The sequence below is a fragment of the Schistocerca serialis genome, chromosome 3 (genome assembly GCF_023864345.2).
Source record: "Schistocerca serialis cubense isolate TAMUIC-IGC-003099 chromosome 3, iqSchSeri2.2, whole genome shotgun sequence".
Classification (NCBI taxonomy): domain Eukaryota; kingdom Metazoa; phylum Arthropoda; class Insecta; order Orthoptera; family Acrididae; genus Schistocerca; species Schistocerca serialis.
In genome coordinates this window covers 698,516,520-698,537,107 of record NC_064640.1, presented here as the reverse complement: position 1 = coordinate 698,537,107, position 20,588 = coordinate 698,516,520, and the positions used below count along the sequence as shown (strand labels likewise).

Genomic DNA, 20,588 nt, shown 5'->3' with positions numbered 1-20,588 from the left:
CCCTGTGGCACGCCAGAGGTTACTTTAACGTCTGTAGACGTCTCTCCGTTGATAACAACATGCTGTGTTCTGTTTGCTAAAAACTCTTCAATCCAGCCACACAGCTGGTCTGATATTCCGTAGGCTCTTACTTTGTTTATCAGGCGACAGTGCGGAACTGTATCGAACGCCTTCCGGAAGTCAAGAAAAATAGCATCTACCTGGGAGCCTGTATCTAATATTTTCTGGGTCTCATGAACAAATAAGGCGAGTTGGGTCTCACACGATCGCTGTTTCCGGAATCCATGTTGATTCCTACATAGTAGATTCTGGGTTTCCAGAAATGACATGATACGCGAGCAAAAAACATGTTCTAAAATTCTACAAGAGATCGACGTAAGAGATATAGATCTATAGTTTTGCGCATCTGCTCGACGACCCTTCTTGAAGACTGGGACTATCTGTGCTCTTTTCCAATCATTTGGAACCCTCCATTCCTCTAGAGACTTGCGGTACACGGCTGTTAGAAGGGGGGCAAGTTCTTTCGCGTACTCTGTGTAGAATCGAATTGGTATCCCGTCAGGTCCAGTGGACTTTCCTCTATTGAGTGATTCCAGTTGCTTTTCTATTCCTTGGACACTTATTTCGATGTCAGCCATTTTTTCGTTTGTGCGAGGATTTAGAGAAGGAACTGCAGTGCGGTCTTCCTCTGTGAAACAGCTTTGGAAAAAGGTGTTTAGTATTTCAGCTTTACGCGTGTCATCCTCTGTTTCAATGCCATCATCATCCCGTAGTGTCTGGATATGCTGTTTCGAGCCACTTACTGATTTAACGTAAGACCAGAACTTCCTAGGATTTTCTGTCAAGTCGGTATATAGAATTTTACTTTCGAATTCAATGAACGCTTCACGCATAGCCCTCCTTACGCTAACTTTGACATCGTTTAGCTTCTGTTTGTCTGAGAGGTTTTGGCTGCGTTTAAACTTGGAGTGGAGCTCTCTTTGCTTTCGCAGTAGTTTCCTAACTTTGTTGTTGTACCACGGTGGGTTTTTCCCGTCCCTCACAGTTTTACTCGGCACGTACCTGTCTAAAACGCATTTTACAATTGCCTTGAACTTTTTCCATAAACACTCAACATTGTCAGTGTCGGAACAGAAATTTTCGTTTGGATCTGTTAGGTAGTCTGAAATCTGCCTTCTATTACTCTTGCTAAACAGATAAACCTTCCTCCCTTTTTTTTATATTCCTATTAACTTCCATATTCAGGGATGCTGCAACGGCCTTATGATCACTGATTCCCTGTTCTGTACATACAGAGTCGAAAAGTTCGGGTCTGTTTGTTATCAGTAGGTCCAATATGTTATCTGCACGAGTCGGTTCTCTGTTTAATTGCTCGAGGTAATTTTCGGATAGTGCACTCAGTATAATGTCACTCGATGCTCTGTTCCTACCACCTGTCCTAAACATCTGAGTGTCCCAGTCTATATCTGGTAAATTGAAATCTCCACCTAAGACTATAACATGCTGAGAAAATTTATGTGAAATGTATTCCAAATTTTCTCTCAGTTGTTCTGCCACTAATGCTGCTGAGTCGGGAGGTCGGTAAAAGGAGCCAATTATTAACCTAGTTCGGTTGTTTAGTGTAACCTCCACCCATAATAATTCACAGGAACTATCCACTTCTACTTCACTACAGGATAAACTACTGCTAACAGCGACGAACACTCCACCACCGGTTGCATGCAATCTATCCTTTCTAAACACCGTCTGTACCTTTGTAAAAATTTCGGCAGAATTTATCTCTGGCTTAAGCCAGCTTTCTGTACCTATAACGATTTCAGCTTCGGTGCTTTCTATCAGCGCTTGAAGTTCCGGTACTTTACCAACGCAGCTTCGACAGTTGACAATTACAATACCGATTGCTGCTTGGTCCCCGCATGTCCTGACTTTCCCTCGCACCCGTTGAGGCTGTTGCCCTTTCTGTACTTGCCCAAGGCCATCTAACCTAAAAAACTGCCCAGCCCACGCCACACAACCCCTGCTACCCGTGTAGCCGCTTGTTGCGTGTAGTGGACTCCTGACCTATCCAGCGGAACCCGAAACCCCACCACCCTATGGCGCAAGTCGAGGAATCTGCAGCTCACACGGTCGCAGAACCGTATCAGCCTCTGATTCAGACCCTCCACTCGGCTCTGTACCAAAGGTCCGCAGTCAGTCCTGTCGACGATGCTGCAGATGGTGAGCTCTGCTTTCATCCCGCTAGCGAGACTGGCAGTCTTCACCAAATCAGATAGCCCCGGAAGCCAGAGAGGATTTCCTCCGATCCATAGCGACACACATCATTGGTGCCGACATGAGCGACCACCTGCAGATGGGTGCACCCTGTACCCTTCATGGCATCCGGAAGGACACTTTCCACATCTGGAATGACTCCCCCCGGTATGCACACGGAGTGCACATTGGTTTTCTTCCCCTCTCTTGCTGCCATTTCCCTAAGGGGCCCCATTACGCGCCTGACGTTGGAGCTCCCAACTACCAGTAAGCCCACCCTCTGCGACTGCCCGGATCTTGCAGACTGAGGGGCAACCTCTGGAACAGGACAAGCAGCCATGTCAGGCCGAAGATCAGTATCAGCCTGAGACAGAGCCTGAAACCGGTTCGTCAGACAAACTGGAGAGGCTTTCCGTTCAGCCCTCCGGAATGTCTTTCGCCCCCTGCCACACCTTGAAACGACCTCCCACTCTACCACAGGTGAGGGATCAGCCTCAATGCGGGCAGTATCCCGGGCAACCACAGTCTTAGTCCGATCAGGGGATGCGTGGGACGAGCTGGCCGTCCCCGACAAACCCCCATCCGGACCCCCACAGTGATGCCCATTGGCAACAGCCTCAAGCTGTGTGACCAAAGCCATCACTGCCTGAAGCTGGGAGCGAAGGGATGCCAACTCAGCCTGCATCCGAACACAGCAGTTGCAGTCCCTATCCATGCTAAAAACTGTTTTGCAAAGAACGTCTGAACTGATCTACAGAGAGCGCAAACAAATCGACAAAATTTAAACGGTTATTAAAATACAAGATTGCCTAGTAAATGCAGTAATGCTGCTACTTGCGCACTGCTGACACTGCTCGGCGGCAGAAGGAGACTAAGCGAAATTACACTATTCAGGTACTAAAACACGATGCTACACTCTCTAATACTATAATACGCCCGAAATTTATGAATTAAACAATGCAAGTACCAAAAACACGCAAAGAAATTAAGAATTAAACTATGTAACAAATGAGTGAGCTAGGAGTATACGACTTGCTGCTGCAGCTGCTTATCCAACGGCGGCAGGGAGCACACTGACTGCGACCAACCGACACTGGCCGTTCAAAACAAAACAGTAGACAAACGACTACGCGAATTTACACTATTCAGGTACTAAAACGCGATGCTACAACTCTCAAATACTATAATACGCCCGAAATTTATTAATTAAACAATGCAATTACCAAAAACACGCAAAGAAATTAAGAATTAAACTATGTAACAAATGAGTGAGCTAGGAGTATACGACTTGCTGCTGCAGCTGCTTATCCAACGGCGGCAGGGAGCACACTGACTGCGACCAACCGACACTGGCCGTTCAAAACAAAACAGTAGACAAACGACTACGCGAATTTACACTATTCTGAAGATGTCAAATGTGTATTTATTGTTTCTCTTTATTGTTATATCCAAGAAATGTATTTTCTTTTGTATTTCTTTATCCATGATGAATTGATTATTTTTATGTATGTTGTTTATATCTGTATGAAGTTTATCAGTTTTCTCTGTTGGTTCATCTACCATACAGATCATGGGGTCTACATATCTATACCAGTAAACAATTTTGTATCCTTTCTTTGTGATGACTGTATCAAAGATCATGTTTTCTATGTGGCTGATGAATATGAATCTAATTTTAAGTAAAATTCCTTTTCAAATTGGAAGTAATATTGGGATGTGATTGCTTTGAGGGTTTTAGTTATTTCATTAATATTGTCTGTGGGTAGTCTGTTGTATGTCAGTATCTTTTCTTCAATTAGTTTTATTGTGCCTGCAGTGCGTATTGAGGTGTACATGTTCTTCATGTCAAGAGAGATGAGTGACGCTGTTTGTGAGATATGTAAGTCTTTTATTTGTGTTATGAGTTCATTTGTGTTTTTCATTGTTCTGCTGTTTTTCATTTCATAATGTTGCATTATGATTTTGTGTATGTGTTTTGCCACATGGTATAATGGTGCATTCATGAAATTAATAACAGCCCTCAATGGGATATAGGGTTTGTGGACCTTGGGTTGGCTTCTGAGTGTTGGTGCTTTTGGGGTTCTTCTGTGTGATGTGTTGTTTTTACTTATCTGTGAGTATATGTCTGATGTCTTTGAGGTTGTTTTTTTATGTATGTCTGGAAGTGTGCTGCTGGATCAGATTTCAGTTTTGTGAAATTGTTAGAGGAGATGAAATCTTAACCTTTTCTATATATTATTCTTTATTGATCAATACTGTGCTGTTCCCTCTATCAGCTCTTGTGACTATGATGATCTTAGCTTGTAGTTTTTCTTTTAATTTCTTGGTGGTGTTTTCTTCTGTTTGAAGTTCTCTGTTTTACTCTTTCTTTGACATGGTGATTATGTTGTTTATTTATTTATTTCTTCACTAGTCATTGTGTTAGCCCAATATTTATAGGGTTGTTTCCTTTTTTTTTTCTTCCTCTGTCAGGATGTTTTCTGTATCTACAATCAGGTTTTCTATGTAGTGGTTATATATTTTTGTACTGATGATGTGTTTGAGCCGTTTCTCTAATAGCTGTGTTTCTTTCTCTGTGAATTCTGTATCCATGAGATTTATTAATTTTGAATGAAATTTATGATGGTGGGTGTGTTGCACTTTGTCATGTTCTGTGCATATTGCAGTGTTCTTGTTGTGATGTGTTCAATTTTTTGTATTGTGTTGATCATCACTGTTGGGTTGTGTGACAATTATCAGAGTGAATAATCACAACGAAAAGCTCCTGACATTGCAAGAAAACTTTCACATACAAAGAGTCATTGCAATGGAAAAGAAGGTACTCAGCAACCAAATCCAAATAAGCAATAACACTGATAATGCTGGCCACCAAAACAATAACGAACCGAAATGTAACCAGGATAAATATAAGGGGCATTCAAGAACCCGGTCACTAGTGTAAAGTAATGGTAACGATTTCATTAATTAAAATGTGTAGCTATACACAGTGCACATACTCAAAAATAGTTGCCAAAACTGTGGGCCCATTTATCCCATTGCAGCACTAGCCGGTCGATTCCATCCTTGAAGAAGCTAGTAGGCTGCTGTTGGATCCAGACCTGGACCCAGTCACATACTTCATCGTCCGTTGCGAATAGATGTCCGCAAATAGCTTGTTTTAGAGGTCCAAACACATGAAAGTCACACGGTGAAAGTTCGGTACTGTACAGTGGATGTTCTAGCATTCCCCACCGAAACTGCTGCAATGTTGTCTTCACTGCATTGGCCATGCGTGGACAAGCATTATCATGCAGGAGGATAACACCATTGGACAACATGCCTCGGAGTTTTGACTTGATGGCTCATCTAAGGTTCTGTAAAGTGGCTTGATAGCGCTGGGCGTTGATGGTGATTCCCCGTTCCAGGAATTTCACAAGTGGTGGGCCCTTGTGGACGAAAAAGGAGGACATCGTGACTTTACTAGAACTAGCTTGCTGTGGGGATGATGTAGTTGCATGTTTCCACTGCTTGCTCTGATGCTCACTTTCCTGTTCAAAATGGTGACACGATGCTTTGTCACCTGTGACAATACGCGACAGAAAGCCGTACTCCTCCTCGTGATAATGTTGCAGATGATTCAAAGACTGATGTTTCCACCTGAGATTCTAAACATTGCAACCAGTGGTTTTTCCATGGGGTTTATAATTAATATTCTTTCCATATTACATGTCTTTTGTGCTAGTACAGTATGAAATTATTTGTAGATATTTTGTGTAGCATTAACATGCTCTACTTTGCATCTGGAAGTGTTACAGGTTATACCTACATGCACTAGCATATGTCAACCCGAATGTATTATAAACACAATGAAACATACTTCCAACAATAATGTAGAGCCCGAATGAGATCAAATAATTAATAGTTCAGCCTTCAAAGCCTTGCAGTGGTCATTTTGTACATAAACCTTTAACTCCTTTTAGAAGGAAGAAAGATAAGGGTTTAAAATCTTGTTCAACAATGCCGTTATTAGAAGAGGTCTTACGCCTTGGCGAAATTTGAACTGCCATTCGCCTGAATGAAAGTCCAGGGTATTACTAATCTGCCACCTCTCTGGGCACTTAATTTCAAAGGCTAAGGCTCAATATAATTAGCACATCATATTCTGTTAGTATTAAACAGCAGTAAAAGTTTTACTCCAACATTTCCTTTAATAGGTTTGATTACTGATATCAAAATGTTCCACTGCAACACCGTACCTAAAATAACAACTCAAAACATTCATAAGTTTCAGGTTGTAATTTACTTTTTTTAAGATTTATGCCACTTGACATATACCCGATACAGGTTCAGTGTGCAATTTACCAACATGAACTACTACTCATTCTAAGTGGAAATGCTCATATATATGCTTTTGTCTTACACCAGCTGTAATGACCCCATTGAAGATGGGACTTAGTGGTATAATCTTTTGTAGTTTCAGCTTTGTATAGAATAAAATAATTGGGAAGCATCTGCATTTTCATATCTTCCATTTAGATCTTCCATTATTTATTGATCTGTGAAATAATACAAAAAAGAATTACTTTTAGATCATAATGAAATCCTCTTTTCACATGTTTGCTGTACAAATTGCTGAACATGGTATTTTGATGTTTAGATATCCCTGTGTTTTGTTTTAGTTCAAAGCTCTAACATTTGCTACCTGATCATTTTCTAGTCTGTAATACCTAAATTCATGCTGGTTTCCAAAGTGCATGCCATACACATTGTCATAAAATGAAAACTGTTGTTCCAAGTGCCTCAAGGCTGAGTACGTTCATGTTGTTAGTGCGTGCCACTGTATTGGCCTTAACCAAAATTATTCTCTTTGGAATTTTTCATTTATCTTATTTTTCACTTGAACTTGCATTTCGGGTTACTTTAACACACATTTCTTCCATAAATTTAGCAAATAATTTGCCCCTCTTTCCATTCCTTGTGTTTTTTAAAGCACTCATCTTGAGGATTGTATGCACCACTTTGATTTACGAGATTGGTGCTCTTGAAGCTAGTATACCATCGCCCTCCTTCAATCAGAAAACCTGTTCGCTTAACACTTTGCATTTTGGTTGTGGAGGAAGAGGAGGGGGGGAGAAGATCCATCTGTTATGTAAAGTGAAAACTTAGTGCTGTTTGGTATTTTTTCGGATACAGAACATTGCCAGAAGTAAAAATCAGCTTTATTACTGAGCAAGGAGGGGCAGCAATTCATAAACAATAAATTCATACTCAGGAGAAGCAGGAATCAAATACCTATCTGACAGTCCTGATTTACTATTGTACAGTTTCCTTAAATTACTTCACACAAATGCCACATGATTCCTACTGTAACACTATAGCTGCTTCTGTTCTCTATTCTTGTATCTTCTGTGGTAGTAATCTGTTTCCAGTCATCTTGCTGTCAATGGAATGGTAAACATTTTATCATCATTGTCTGAACATACCATTGCTGCTCCTCATGTCTATGTTTTGGAAAAATATTATACATACTTTTGGTCTCCTGAATCTTCATGATTCAGCAGCAAGATATATTAGAAACTTAAGAATAATATAAACAAATGTAATAATGGAAAGAACCTGAATGTGTACTGAAGTCAAAATATGGCCAGAAATGCTGTATTAGCTGATTAAAGCATTTCTTTTCCAGGATTTAAGTAAATCAGCATCAGCAAACCATGTTGCAGAGAAATGTAAAAGGAAAATAGTTCCTCGATCAAGCCCAACTGTCATTAAACATACAGGTAACAAGTCCAATTTCAGTGGATTAACATGTAGTCTCTCTCACATTTAAATACTATTTATTTTGTTTATAGCAGTTGACTAATTGAATTAACATTATTTCTTGTAAAGCAGTCAAACTGCTAGGTTTAAATCACCGTTCCACCATTACATAAGCTTTATTAGAAGTTCATCCTGTACTAGTGATTTGGTGCTGGGTACAAGGAGGATACAGTAGCAAACTGTCAGTCAGCTTTTGCTGAGAAAACCTCATAAATGGGTTACCACGATTTATCTTGGCAAGCTGTGAAGATAAGATACTGGAAAGGTTCATGAACTGATCCCACACATTGTGTCTTGAACCTTTAAAAGTGTAGAGGGGCACTGAGGATTTGAGGACAGAATACAAGTTAATAATGTACGGAAAGTTCTGGTTGAGCTTGGCTCGGCCTGGCTGAGGTTTGTTATTGTAGACATGGAATGGCTTGCACACCTACTGCTGCAGTCTGGCCCTGCTTTCCTGGTTTGTTGTTGTGCTATGATTCTATGCGTTTGTGATGCAATGTGACCAGCAAGGAGCTGTGAAGAGTATTTGGTGTGGTTTACATTTACATCTGTCCAAATGCAAGTATTGCTTTCTTTACTGACTCAATGTGATGACAAAGGCATGTTCTTTTAGGGCAGTTTATGAACTAATTGAATCCAGTAATTTCTAACCAGGTGTACTAGAATGTGATAAGTTTGCATATGGTATATTGTTTTGTTTTGAATGTAAACCAAAAATTGCTGTTGTAGCATGCCAACAGCTATCAATCTGATTGCTTTTGGGTAAAACAAGGCTGATTATAGAGCTTTAGAATTAGACATAAAATAGCATCATTAGAACACTGACAAGCATGCCTTTGGCTGTCAGCCTGTGGGAGTCGCGCATGTTACTGTTGAGCTATTAGCCATCAATGGGAACAGTATGATGCCGGTGGCCAGAGGGCAAGTGGGGGACTGTACGGGTACACGTCTGGGCCATTTGGGGTGACTCTTTGCATCATTTCTCTCTTTACTGGCTAATCTTATGATGCTGTTGTGGGTCTTAGTCACTGTAAAATACTTTCAGTTACGTACAATCAACGAAGATATTATTGCCTTCCTGTGCACGCATACAAAAATGGAAGTAGATGAGGGGATGGTGTGGTGCATGCTCATAGGAAAGAAAGTAGTCTGGGTTGTGAGATTCCTTTCGTGGCTTTCCGTCTTTGTAAACTCGTGGACACAACTTGCTGTATTGTTTAGATACAATCTTGTCTAATGCATATGTTGACTCAGGGCTCATTCGAAGAACTGGTAGTGTAGGTTCAACCCTCGCTTGGCTGAGGATTCCAAATTTTGGTTGGTTGCAGAGCACACATCTGAAAAAAAATTGTTTTCAGTGCACACTTTGTGAACTCCCTCAGCAGGATGTGCAGACAGGCTTCATCCAGTCATGCAAGGAGAAAGAAGCACATTGGGTTTGAAGTTAGTAGGAAGGTGAGAGTGCCTGTATCCATGCTAATCAATGCCATGGCCCCAGTGCTACGTATCAAACATATCCCGTGGTGCCGCCTCCCATCACAGGACACTCTCAGCTGATCATCAATTCTGATGGTGCCCTCGACTCAGTAAGTGCACTGAATAATAAAATTACCAGGTTCACTGAAGAAATGTAGTATTTTTATTAGTCTCCGTGTGTTTTTAGTTTGCTGTGGTGTAGGCAGGGAGTGCGTCAGTCAGTCATTTTGTTTCCCAGCAACCAGGTCCTACCCTTAGGCAGTAACATCAGGCACTTACTGCAGAAACATCTGGACGATGGCTGACATTGCTAGAGGGAGGTTGTGACATGGGGAGGGATCTGTTCACCTCTGTTAGCTGCCATGACACACCAATCTTCTTGGGACATAGTCAGCCTTGTTAATCTCTGACCAGATACATTCCCAGACAGCAATATTTCTACCAGAGTGTAGCTTCAAAAGTCAAAAGTATGTAATAGCATTGTGTTCAGACTGGAGCTATTTGTCACTCAAGAACTACAGGATACTGTTGCTGCCCGTGACATCTTTGCACTTGGATTTGATGAGAGTTTGAATAAGTTTAGCTTAAACTAGCAGATGGATCTGTTTTTCATTTCCGGGATAAGTTTCCATTAAATTTGTCAGATACCCTCTTAGCAGCATTCTTCTATACTTCCCTCCAATCTTTGGTCAGAGAAATAATGACAAAATTTGTCAAACCAAAAGTTTTGGAGAGACAGGCTATCATCAGAAAGTGGACATAAAGTATGGAACCAAAAAAGCTCTCAATTAATATGATGTATCAGAGAAAGGTATCTCTGCGTTTTGGAATGAGTTACTTACATTTATGAACAGTATGGTATTCAAAATTCCGGATCTTGGCATATTCCTTTACAAAGGGCACCATATTTTTAGACTTTGAAGTGGTAATTAATGCCCATCTTTTGAAGAGATGGTTAGACACACCATTGACACATGTCACTACCTTAAATCACTATGGTAACATATTAGTTCCAAAATGTTTTTAGAGATCAGGTCAGTAAAGTAAATCCACAAAGAAATTTATGGGGATGATGATCGCTTCAATCAGTTCTGTATGCTGGCCTTTGGGGATAAGAGTGGACATGAAAATTTAAGAGATTCATCAAGCTAGCTTTGGATTCCTTTCAATAGCAGTACCAGCCTTGAAAGATATTTCTCTGACAACTCCTCCATTCTGTTTGAAAATTTGACTGACATCTCTCCAATAGCCCTTCATACAGTTCATGATGTGGTCAGGGTCATGATGGGTGTTGGATCTGTACTCATCACAAAGCTGTTAATCCATTGCTTCTAAAATGCATGTGGTAATTGCAGTAAACCATTAGTGGAGAAAATAGCAGTTGAGAAGACCTCAAAATAAAATGAGAGAAGTAGGAAAGAGCTTAGAGAAAAGCTATGAGAGCTCCAAAGTAAGAAAACAAAAATTGTGGAAAGTGCTTAGAAAGAGGTTTCTCAGATTGAAGTAGTAGTTCTATCTCTAAAAAATACTTGCTTGTGTCTTCATTTAATATATATGTGTGTTTCCTCGCCAAATTATTTTGTTACTGTTCTTTCCATAATTGTTTTTTACACATTGTATTTGAACTTTATTGTACAATCTCTTTGGAAAAAATGTAATATTTTACTAAATGCTCTTTGTTATTATGTCAGTGTGTGCTCCCAACAGCTGTTTATTCCTGGTAGAAATGTATTATTAATAATATTTTACTTCCTTTGCAACCTAGCCTCATTCTTGTTTTCCAATAAAAAAATTTTGTATTAATTACGGCACATGATTCTGTTCAAGAATGAATTTTTCACTCTGCAGTGGAGTGTGTACAGTGGAATGTGCACTGATATGAAACTTCCTGAATGATTAAAACTTTGTACCCAACTGGAACTCAAACCCAAGATCTTTACCTTTCACGGGCAACTGCTCTACCAACTGAGATACCTAAATACAACTCACAACCCATCCTCACAGCTTTATTTCCACCAGTACGTCTCCTACCTCCCAAAATTTGCAGAAGTTTTCTTGCATGTTTTGTGGGGACTAGCACTCGTGGAGGAAAGGCAAAAGTCCCGTGTTAGAGTCCTGTTCCAGCACACAGTTTTAATTTGTGAGGAAGTTTAACTTAATTCGGTTATTGGATCTTTGTAGATTAGTTTCTTGGTTAAAATATACCACATTCATTTTAAGCATTTTTTTTTTTTTTCTGTTAAGCCCCCATTGTGTTCCTATATATTTCAATGAAATTTGAAGAATTTTGTCTTGAAATTGATTAGGGACTAAGCACAATATGACCATGGAAAAAGACAAATTGTTGTGGAAAACGTGAAACTGTGTTTCTTTTAACCTTAATTTTCAAGAGTTGCATTCTTTTTCACCAAACAAAAAGCACTGTAATGGAATAAGTACCTCAATGCTGGACGGCATTTATACTTATAAAAAGTGAGTTTGGATTTTTGTATCCTATCTGATTAGAGACTAGGTTGGCTTCTATCATATAGAAGTTTGCATAAGAGAACACCACAAATATTCTTATGCACAGATGGTGAGGAACAAATGGTTCAAATGGCTCTGAGCACTATGGGACTTAACTTCGGAGGTCATCAGTCCCCTAGAACTTAGAACTACTTAAACCTAGCTAACCTAAGGACATCACACACATCCATGCCTGAGGCAGGATTCGAACCTGCGACCGTAGCGGTCGCGCGGTTCCAGACTGTAGCGCCTAGAACCGCTTGGCCACTCCGGCCGGCGGTGAGGAACACCCTAGTCTTAGGAGCTGCTGTTTTAAAGCACATTTGTGTAGTATACACTAGATGGGCAATATTCTGTATACATCTAAACACGTTAACTGCCTTCTAATACCTACCTGATGTGCACCATACAGCATTCAGCATAATGCGAACACACACCATGTCGTCTAGATTCCAAGCTTTTATGGTGATCCACACAAATAATACCTTCCGTCATAGGATTTAGTCAGTTCCAATATGTATTTGAAGATGTATTATAAAAGGAATGATCTAGTTTTAATCTGAAAATGCCTGAAATTGTGAATTTTTGTGAATTGTGTTTTATTCATCTCATGAAGTACATTTGCAATCCATTTGGTTTGCATGCAGGAGACATGTCAAAAATTTATAAAACAGTTACAATGATTTTTACATTAATAAATAATCGCACTATAATAAATAACAACACTATAAGGATAACACATTGTACCCAGCTCAAATTTCCAGTTTGACCCACATGAATTCATCCACTGAGTAATAACACTTCAGTGTCAGTACCTCCCATAGCTTTCTTTTAAGTGAACCTAAATTCATCTGCATCAACTTGTTCCCTTTTAATCTATTACAAATTTTCATTCCCATGTATTGAGGTCTCTGGCATACAGTCTGAGGTGGTGGGTGGGGAGCATAAAATTTTCTTTGTTTCCGGTATCATGTGAAAGGACAAAATGGTTTCCCTCAAGTAATTCATGTCTGGTGTACAAAAATATAATAATCTCGTATATGTATAACGATGGCAGAGTTAATATTTTAAGTTTTCTAAATAATGGTCGACATGGTTCTTTGTGATTTACAGTGCACATATTTTGTATGATTTTTTCTGTATTTTTAGTATCTGCACTAAGTTTGTCGAGTTACCCCAAAAAACAATACCATACCTAATAATGGATTCGAAGTAGCTTTTATATGCTACTTTTCATGTGTCCATGTCAGTTGCAGAGTTGACAAGAACGCCTTGCCAACCTTGTGTGCAAAACTTAGGACAAAAGTAGCTTTTGAATGACGTGCCACTGCCAACTAATGTAGGCTGATGAAAGTTGGCTCTTACATAAAAAGAACTGTTGCAGTATGTGCAGAAGAAATGCAGAATGAGGTGACACTGTTATTTAAAGACAATAGTTACACGATGATTCAGGATGGTCTCCTGGACATTACAGAAGGCAGGACATGGTTCTTAATAGGTTGTGTGAGCGCCTTGGATGGCAATGCATGCTGTGCAATGTACTCCCATGCTGGCCACAAGGTTGGCAGGCGTTCTTGTGGTAGGGCATTCCATTTCTCCATCACGCAATCGACTATTGCTGAATGGTCTTTGGGGCATGTAGACATGCTTAAACACATCTCCCAAATACATTCAATGCATGCTCAAGTCTGGGAACAAGCAAACCAGTCCATTCAACAGATATCCTCTCATTCCAAGAGCTACTCCATCTGGGCTGTTCAATGCAGTCACACTTAGTCATCCATAAAACTGAAGTCAGGGCTGAATATGCACCCCTGAAAAGACACACAGAGGGAAAAAGTACAGTGTCAGAATTATCTTGACCAGTGAGTGTATCCTGTTCAAAGATTTGGAGATCACTATGCCCATGTGACATTATGCCTCCCCACACCATAATACCTGGACCACAAAAACAATCATGTCTGACAATGTTCCTGGATGCATTACATGTTCCTATGTCTTGCCATGTGAGAGTACATCCAGAATCACTACTCAGACTGAGTCTGAGCAGGTGACTACTATTTGGAATAAAGTTTTAACTTTGGCTTCTTATATCTCGTTGATTACAGGCATGATAAACATGAAATTTGGACACAGTAAATTAACAGAATAACGTTTTCCAACATAAAATACCATTCAACATACAGCTTTCTATGAGGTGTGTCCAGAAAATGTCTCCAGTTTGTTCCCCCTACATGGGAAACACATTTATTGGCAATGAATGTCACATTGATCGAAAGGCTGGACTTGCAGCTAGTTTTCAATGTAATCACAGTTGCGATCAGTGCACATTTGCATGTGCTATGGTATTTTTCATATATCCTTGTCATAGAACTCTTCCCACCATGCTGTGTGCATAGTGCTGGACCTTGTTTTTCAACGTGTCATTGGTCTGGAAATACATTCCACCCAGGTATGACTTCAGCCCGGGAAATGGATGAGAATCACCAAGTACTAACTCGGGTCTGTAGGGGGATGGGTGAGGGTATCCCATCTCAATTGGGTCAGGAGATCTGCTATTGCATGGGCAATATGGGGATGAGCATTGTTGTGGTGAAAACACACTCCCTTTGTCAGCGGTCTCCTCCTACAATTTTTAAAGCCATGACACGGTTGTTTTAAAGCCTAACAGTAGCAAGCAGCATTTATTGTTGTGCCGGTAAGCATAAACTCACATAACAATACACCTTTTCTCTGCCAGAACACAATGGCAATCACTTTGCCGACAGACAATGTTTGTTTGAACTTCTGTGGCCTTGCCAAATTTGAATGTTGCCACTGACAAGACTTTTCCATAGTTTTAGATGTTGTGTAGTGTACCTAGGTGTTGTTGCCAGTGACAACTGAATCCAAAAATTCCTTGTCCTGTTGGGCGTAGTACTCCAGGAATCTGTGGGCCACTTCAACATGTTGCCGCTTACGATCTTCGGTGAGCATTTCGGCGACCCACTTTGCACACACTTTGTGATAATGCAAGTGTTCAGTCAAAATATTGTCACTTGTACTCTTACTGACTTCAGGGATCCATTCACACAGCTCGCAAACTGTCACGTGCCGATCTTCAGACATTTGTTTCTCCACATTTGCAGTTGTTTCTCCACATTTGCAATTGTTTTGGCTGAAATCAAAGGCTGACCAAATACGTCTATACATCTATCCATGAACTCTCCAACCCATCTTCCCATTTTTTGACATCTGTACACAGTGGCCCATAGAGTTTACATACCTAACAATGGATGTCAATGGGGGTACTGCTCTTGGTGCTCAAAAAAGGATCACTGCATGCAACTTGCACCTGGTGGGAGAAATGAGGGGGAGCTCAGTCATGAATGGCTGCTCAGTCAAGACCAAGTGTCACAGTGGGTTGGGTTCGGATTGGCGGGGGGGGGGGGGGGGGGGGGGGGGGCAAGCTACACGCTGGTGTTGCCAGATCTAGATCTAGCATAAAGGTGTTCCTCATGGCTCCAGTGCCTTGGAGATGTTATTTTATCGACATGCCTCTTAAATTTCTACAAAATCAGTTCGAACTTGGTTTTTGTAAAAATTACAAAATAATCACAGCTGGAAAGCATGTGTTTTCAAGCATTCAAAAAAAATCATACTTGATTTTGCAACGTGCACTAACAATACCTGAAAATTACAGACAAATTTGAGGGAATGTCGCACAGCAACAGGCTACATTGCAGTAAGATACTGTCCGTGTTCCATTGCATGAGGTTTTTATTTTTGTATTGATAAGTAATATCTGACTATATTTTGTTGGTCCTTTGTGAAATTGTCACTACCAGTTCAAGAACATAAACTGTCCACCCCACCACCATAGTGGCCACGCCCGGTAGCTGTGGAATACCACTCATGAGTGGGTTTCTTCACCCATGTTCCCAAGTCTGTAATTTGGTTTCTTAATTTGGGTTCCAAAGCCTTGTGGTGGTACCTGTCCACTTACAAAGTCATTTGCTAAGTACCTAATCTCCAATTCTCAAATCCATAGAAGGATCTCATATAGGTAGTAAGCAAAAAGTAATGTCATGTTTGATTTTAAACATCTCAACATTGCAATTCATATTTTTCAAAATTCTTGAGCCACTTTCTGCAGTTCCTTTTCTGGAAATTGATACTGATGGCCAGATGATGTTTAAGGATCAATGCGTGGGGAAATGAGGTGTTGTGCTAGTACCCAGCGAACATCTTGACTTTTGGGCCAATAAAATGAATGAGCTGGGCCAGGAGGATGCATAAGTTTTACCAGTGCATCATTTTGTTTCGTTGATATTTCAATAATGTTGCAATGTGTCAAGTTTAAAACCAAAACTGATATAACTTTTTACTGGCTTTATAAGCAGACATTTATCATGACAGGGTTTTGGAAACTAAATTAAGAAACCAAATTACAGGGCGGGAACATAGATGTAAAACCCAACTCATGGGTGGTATTTCACAGCTATCAGGTGTGACCCATATGGTGATGGGATTGCCGGTTCATGTTTATGAACCAGTAAAGACAATGTCACCATGGACCAATGCAATATAGTTTGATATTAATTGTAACTATAAAGATAAAAACCTCGTGCAACGAAACATGCACAATAGGTTGCTGCAATGTAGCCTGCTGCTGTGACACATTTCCTCAAATTTCCAGGTATTGTTAGTGCGCATTGGAAAATCAAGTGCAATTTTCTGAATACTTGAAAACATGTTCTTTCCAATTGTGATTGGATTGAAATCACTTGTGGAAAACAGATTTTCTAAAAGCAAATTGAATTTGACCTATTTTTGTTATTTCCTTGAAAAACAAGTTAGAGTTGATTTTATAGAAATTCAGAAAGTAATGCGTGAATAATTTTTTTATACTGGAAAACCTTATGTTGCTGAGTTGTTGTTGTTGTCCAGAGAGTCTTGTTTATCATGCCTCTAATCAATGAGATATATGAAGCCAAAGTTAAAATTTTATTCACAGCACAATTTTTCCAACTAGTTTGTCTCAGTTTATGTACCATTGTTAGTGCATGTTGGAAATTCAGACCAGTGTTTTGGGGGGATTTAAAACACGTTTCAGATGAGCCTGGTTTCGAAGCTTTCACAGAAAACAGTATGTGTAAAAGGAAGTGTCAAGTATTCCCTATTTTCACCTTTTCATAAAAACCACCATCTTTTTGACTAATTTGTTGATTATTGAAGAATAGCAGGTGGATGAAATTTTTTATTCCACATCCTTGTGCTACCAGTGTATTATGTGGTACGTTTCATGCCTGCATGCGTTTACTCTAAGAGATACAAGAACCAGAAATTTACATTTCTTCGTACTGGGATTTTCATAACCAACTTTGATTCAAATTATCTAACATTGTGTAATCAAACACACTATTTTGGTAGTTAAAACCATGGTCTTCCTAATGAGCCGAGCTTGGTAAATTTTATAGAACACAGCTTTCTGTGAAATCAGGTAAAAAATACCTCATTATTGATGTTTTTACAAAATCTTCAAATTTTCACTTCATTTATTCGGTATTGGAAGGTGATACATAAATTACTGTTAAGGAATGCATGAAGTCATAAAAGACAGCCAATTTTCTTTAATTTCTTTCCACAAAATATTGCTTGAGATATAACAACTAAAATCCGTGCTCGCTCTGTGCAGTCGCACATAGTCAAACAACTGACTGTACCCCAGGCAGTACTGTTTCAGCAAATGTTAAAGTGCAAGAAGGGTTATTGGGGACATGAGGGAATATTCACATAAAATTTCAACAAAATCCATGATGATCAAGCAGGAAAATGTTCTGAAATTCGACAATTTGACATGGGGTGATCCAGCAATCATCTGCTGCTGTAGTTGACCCTGGAAAACTGTTCCTTTCCTTCAGTGTCTGTGGTTTAGAACACAAGCCACACACGTGAAACAATGCTATGAGCAAGATCAAACTCGTGGGCTACACTCTTCACACTTCGTCCTTCATCCAGTTTTCTGATAATTCTTCCACATGTGAAGTCTTCCAAATGTTGTGTCCATGCCATGTTGTAACAACAACCACCACCACCACCACATTGCACTGTAACTGGCTTGTGTTCAGTGCCAGTCCCATCTGACACTGTAGTCATGCTGATCTCACACCATGTGACATCCAACTTCCAAGTAGACGTCTGTAACATGTACCCGCATGTTCATTCATTACCATCTAGTAATAAGTATGTTATGTTACTTTATCTATCTCATCCTTAAGTTTTCTACAGCAGTGTATATGACTGTTTAATGCAGATTTTGTTCATAAGAACCCATAAACACAGGGTGGTTACTGTAATCATGAGGTTCTGAGCAAGCAGTTATTAGGCTTTGCAGTGATTGATTGAGTTCTTGAATGTCCTCTTGAGGATATTGTGCCTAATTCTGTCCAATTGGTGTGTTAGATCATAAAAATCCTGAGCCGGTTGGAGGGCCCTACCTAGAATGCTCCAGATGTTCTCAATGGGGGAGAGAACCGGTACCTTGCAGGCCAAGGCAGGGTTTGCAAGCATGAAAAAAAGCAGTAGAAACTCTCACCCTGTGCAAGTGGGCATTATGTTTCTGAAATGTCAGCCCAGCATGGCTTGCCATCAAGGGCAACAAAATGGGGCATAGAATATTGTCAACGTACCTCTGTGCTGTAATGGTGTGGCAGATAACAACCAAAGGGGTCCTCTGTGAAAAGAAATGCATCCCAGACCCTCATTCCTGATTGTCAAGCCATGTGGTGGGCGACAGTCAGGTTGGTATCCTACCGCTGTCTGGGGCATTTGCAGACACGTCTTCACTGGTCATCAGGGTTCATTTTCGAAGTGGGACACTTCACTGAAGACAACCCTACTCCAGTCAATGAGGTTCCTTGTCGAAGACTTGTCTGGAGACAGCCCCAGCAGCAGTAGGATATCAACCTGGCTATAGCCCACTGTATGGCGTAACAACCCAGAGTGGTGGTCTGGGGTGCCATTTCTTTCCATAGCATGAATCCTGTGGTAGTCATTCATGGTACATGTAAAGCACTGTGGTGCATTGACGATATTCTATGCCCTGTTTTATTGCCCTTCATGAAAAGCCATCCTGGGCTTGTATTTCAGCAAGATAATGCTCACCTGTACATGGCGACAGTTTCTGCTGCTTGTCTTTGTGCTCGCACATTCTAACAAATGGTAACGTATGATAATTTTTGTTAATCGTGTCCCATGTGTTTTGTAAGTTGCAGAAATGGCACCATGAAACAACTTAAACTGCTGTTCAATACATTCACAAATCAAACATGCAGGAAAAGTCCATATGGTTTGTTGTTTGTGCTCCAAATGTTTTGTAAGTTAACCATACCTTGGCCAGCAAGGTTGTGTATCTCTGTTCAAATTGATAACACTTGCAACATTATTGATGTGGCCCTTTGACGATCTAACATGCCAATTCCATAGCATTTAGCACAATATCACTCAGGATATCCAACAACTCTATCAATCAGTGCCAAGCTGAATAATTGTTTGCATAAGGGTCAGAGGTAAACCAACACAGTATTGACTTACTCAAATTGTGAAGCCCTTTCTCTTGAATAAATCAATCAAATTTCTCTGAAATTGTAATCATTTGTTGACCACAGAACACTTTACTACATTTGTAAAATTGTTGAACAAGAAAAGTCATACAGATTAGCACATTATTCAAAATTACATTTGTAAATCCGTTACCTGTGCTTGATAAATCAAGTGACTTCACAAAGAGTAACATCACAAGTGATAAGATAAGCAGCTTTTTCTGTTGTAAGCTTGAAATGTAACAGTAATAACCTAGCTATGTAATAAAGCATTCCTATTTTGAGGAATGTTACTCTACGATCGCTGTGAAACAAATTGCATGAAGCTGCCAGAGGCCAACTGTAACATTCAAATTTATGAAGTAGTGTGCTATATAGAAAAAGGCAAAATGAAATTAATGGGGACCAGTGTATGCATAAGAATTGAGCCAGACGATCAAAAATAAGATGTCTACATGTAAAAACCATGTGTGGAAATTGAGATGTTTACAGGGAAAAGTAAGGTTTTCTCCAGATGGGCAGTTGCACAACAGAAAGGCATGTGGTTTGGTGGCCATAGGTATACCAAAGTCTGACATCATAAGGGGTTGTATTGTTAATGAGATAGATAATAATGGGGTGGGAAAGAGATAATGCTTGGATTTATATTGGAGACATTGTATGAAGTATTTTCAAGTACTGCACGAGTTTCTTTCCTGATAATCTACATGAAGTTGTTCAGCGACTTTTAAATTTTTGCATCACCTCTTCGGAAACTAGATTTCATATCAGAACCATTCAAGCTATTGCATCTGTCATGAGAGAGGGGTTTTCTTGCAATTTGAAACTGAAGAGCATCAGTACACCAATGTGGCAGTTTATGCATCTACAAAACAAATTTGATTTGATAAGAATTCATTGCTACTATTTTTTTCCATTTAAAATAATTTAAGGGGGGACATAGGCAAAATTAGTCAAAAATGACGACAAAAA

General features: G+C 39.9%; 1 protein-coding gene across 3 annotated transcripts in view; it reads left to right on the top strand.

The window, feature by feature from the left end:
- Nucleotides 1–20,588, top strand: part of LOC126470565 (uncharacterized) — a 271,605-nt gene that overhangs the window by 241,707 nt on the left and 9,310 nt on the right. For all 3 annotated transcript variants that reach the window (XM_050098506.1, XM_050098504.1, XM_050098505.1), the window contains one exon: nt 7,916–8,009. In XM_050098506.1, coding sequence (XP_049954463.1) covers nt 7,916–8,009 — 94 coding nt within the window. The remainder of the gene's footprint in view (nt 1–7,915; nt 8,010–20,588) is intronic.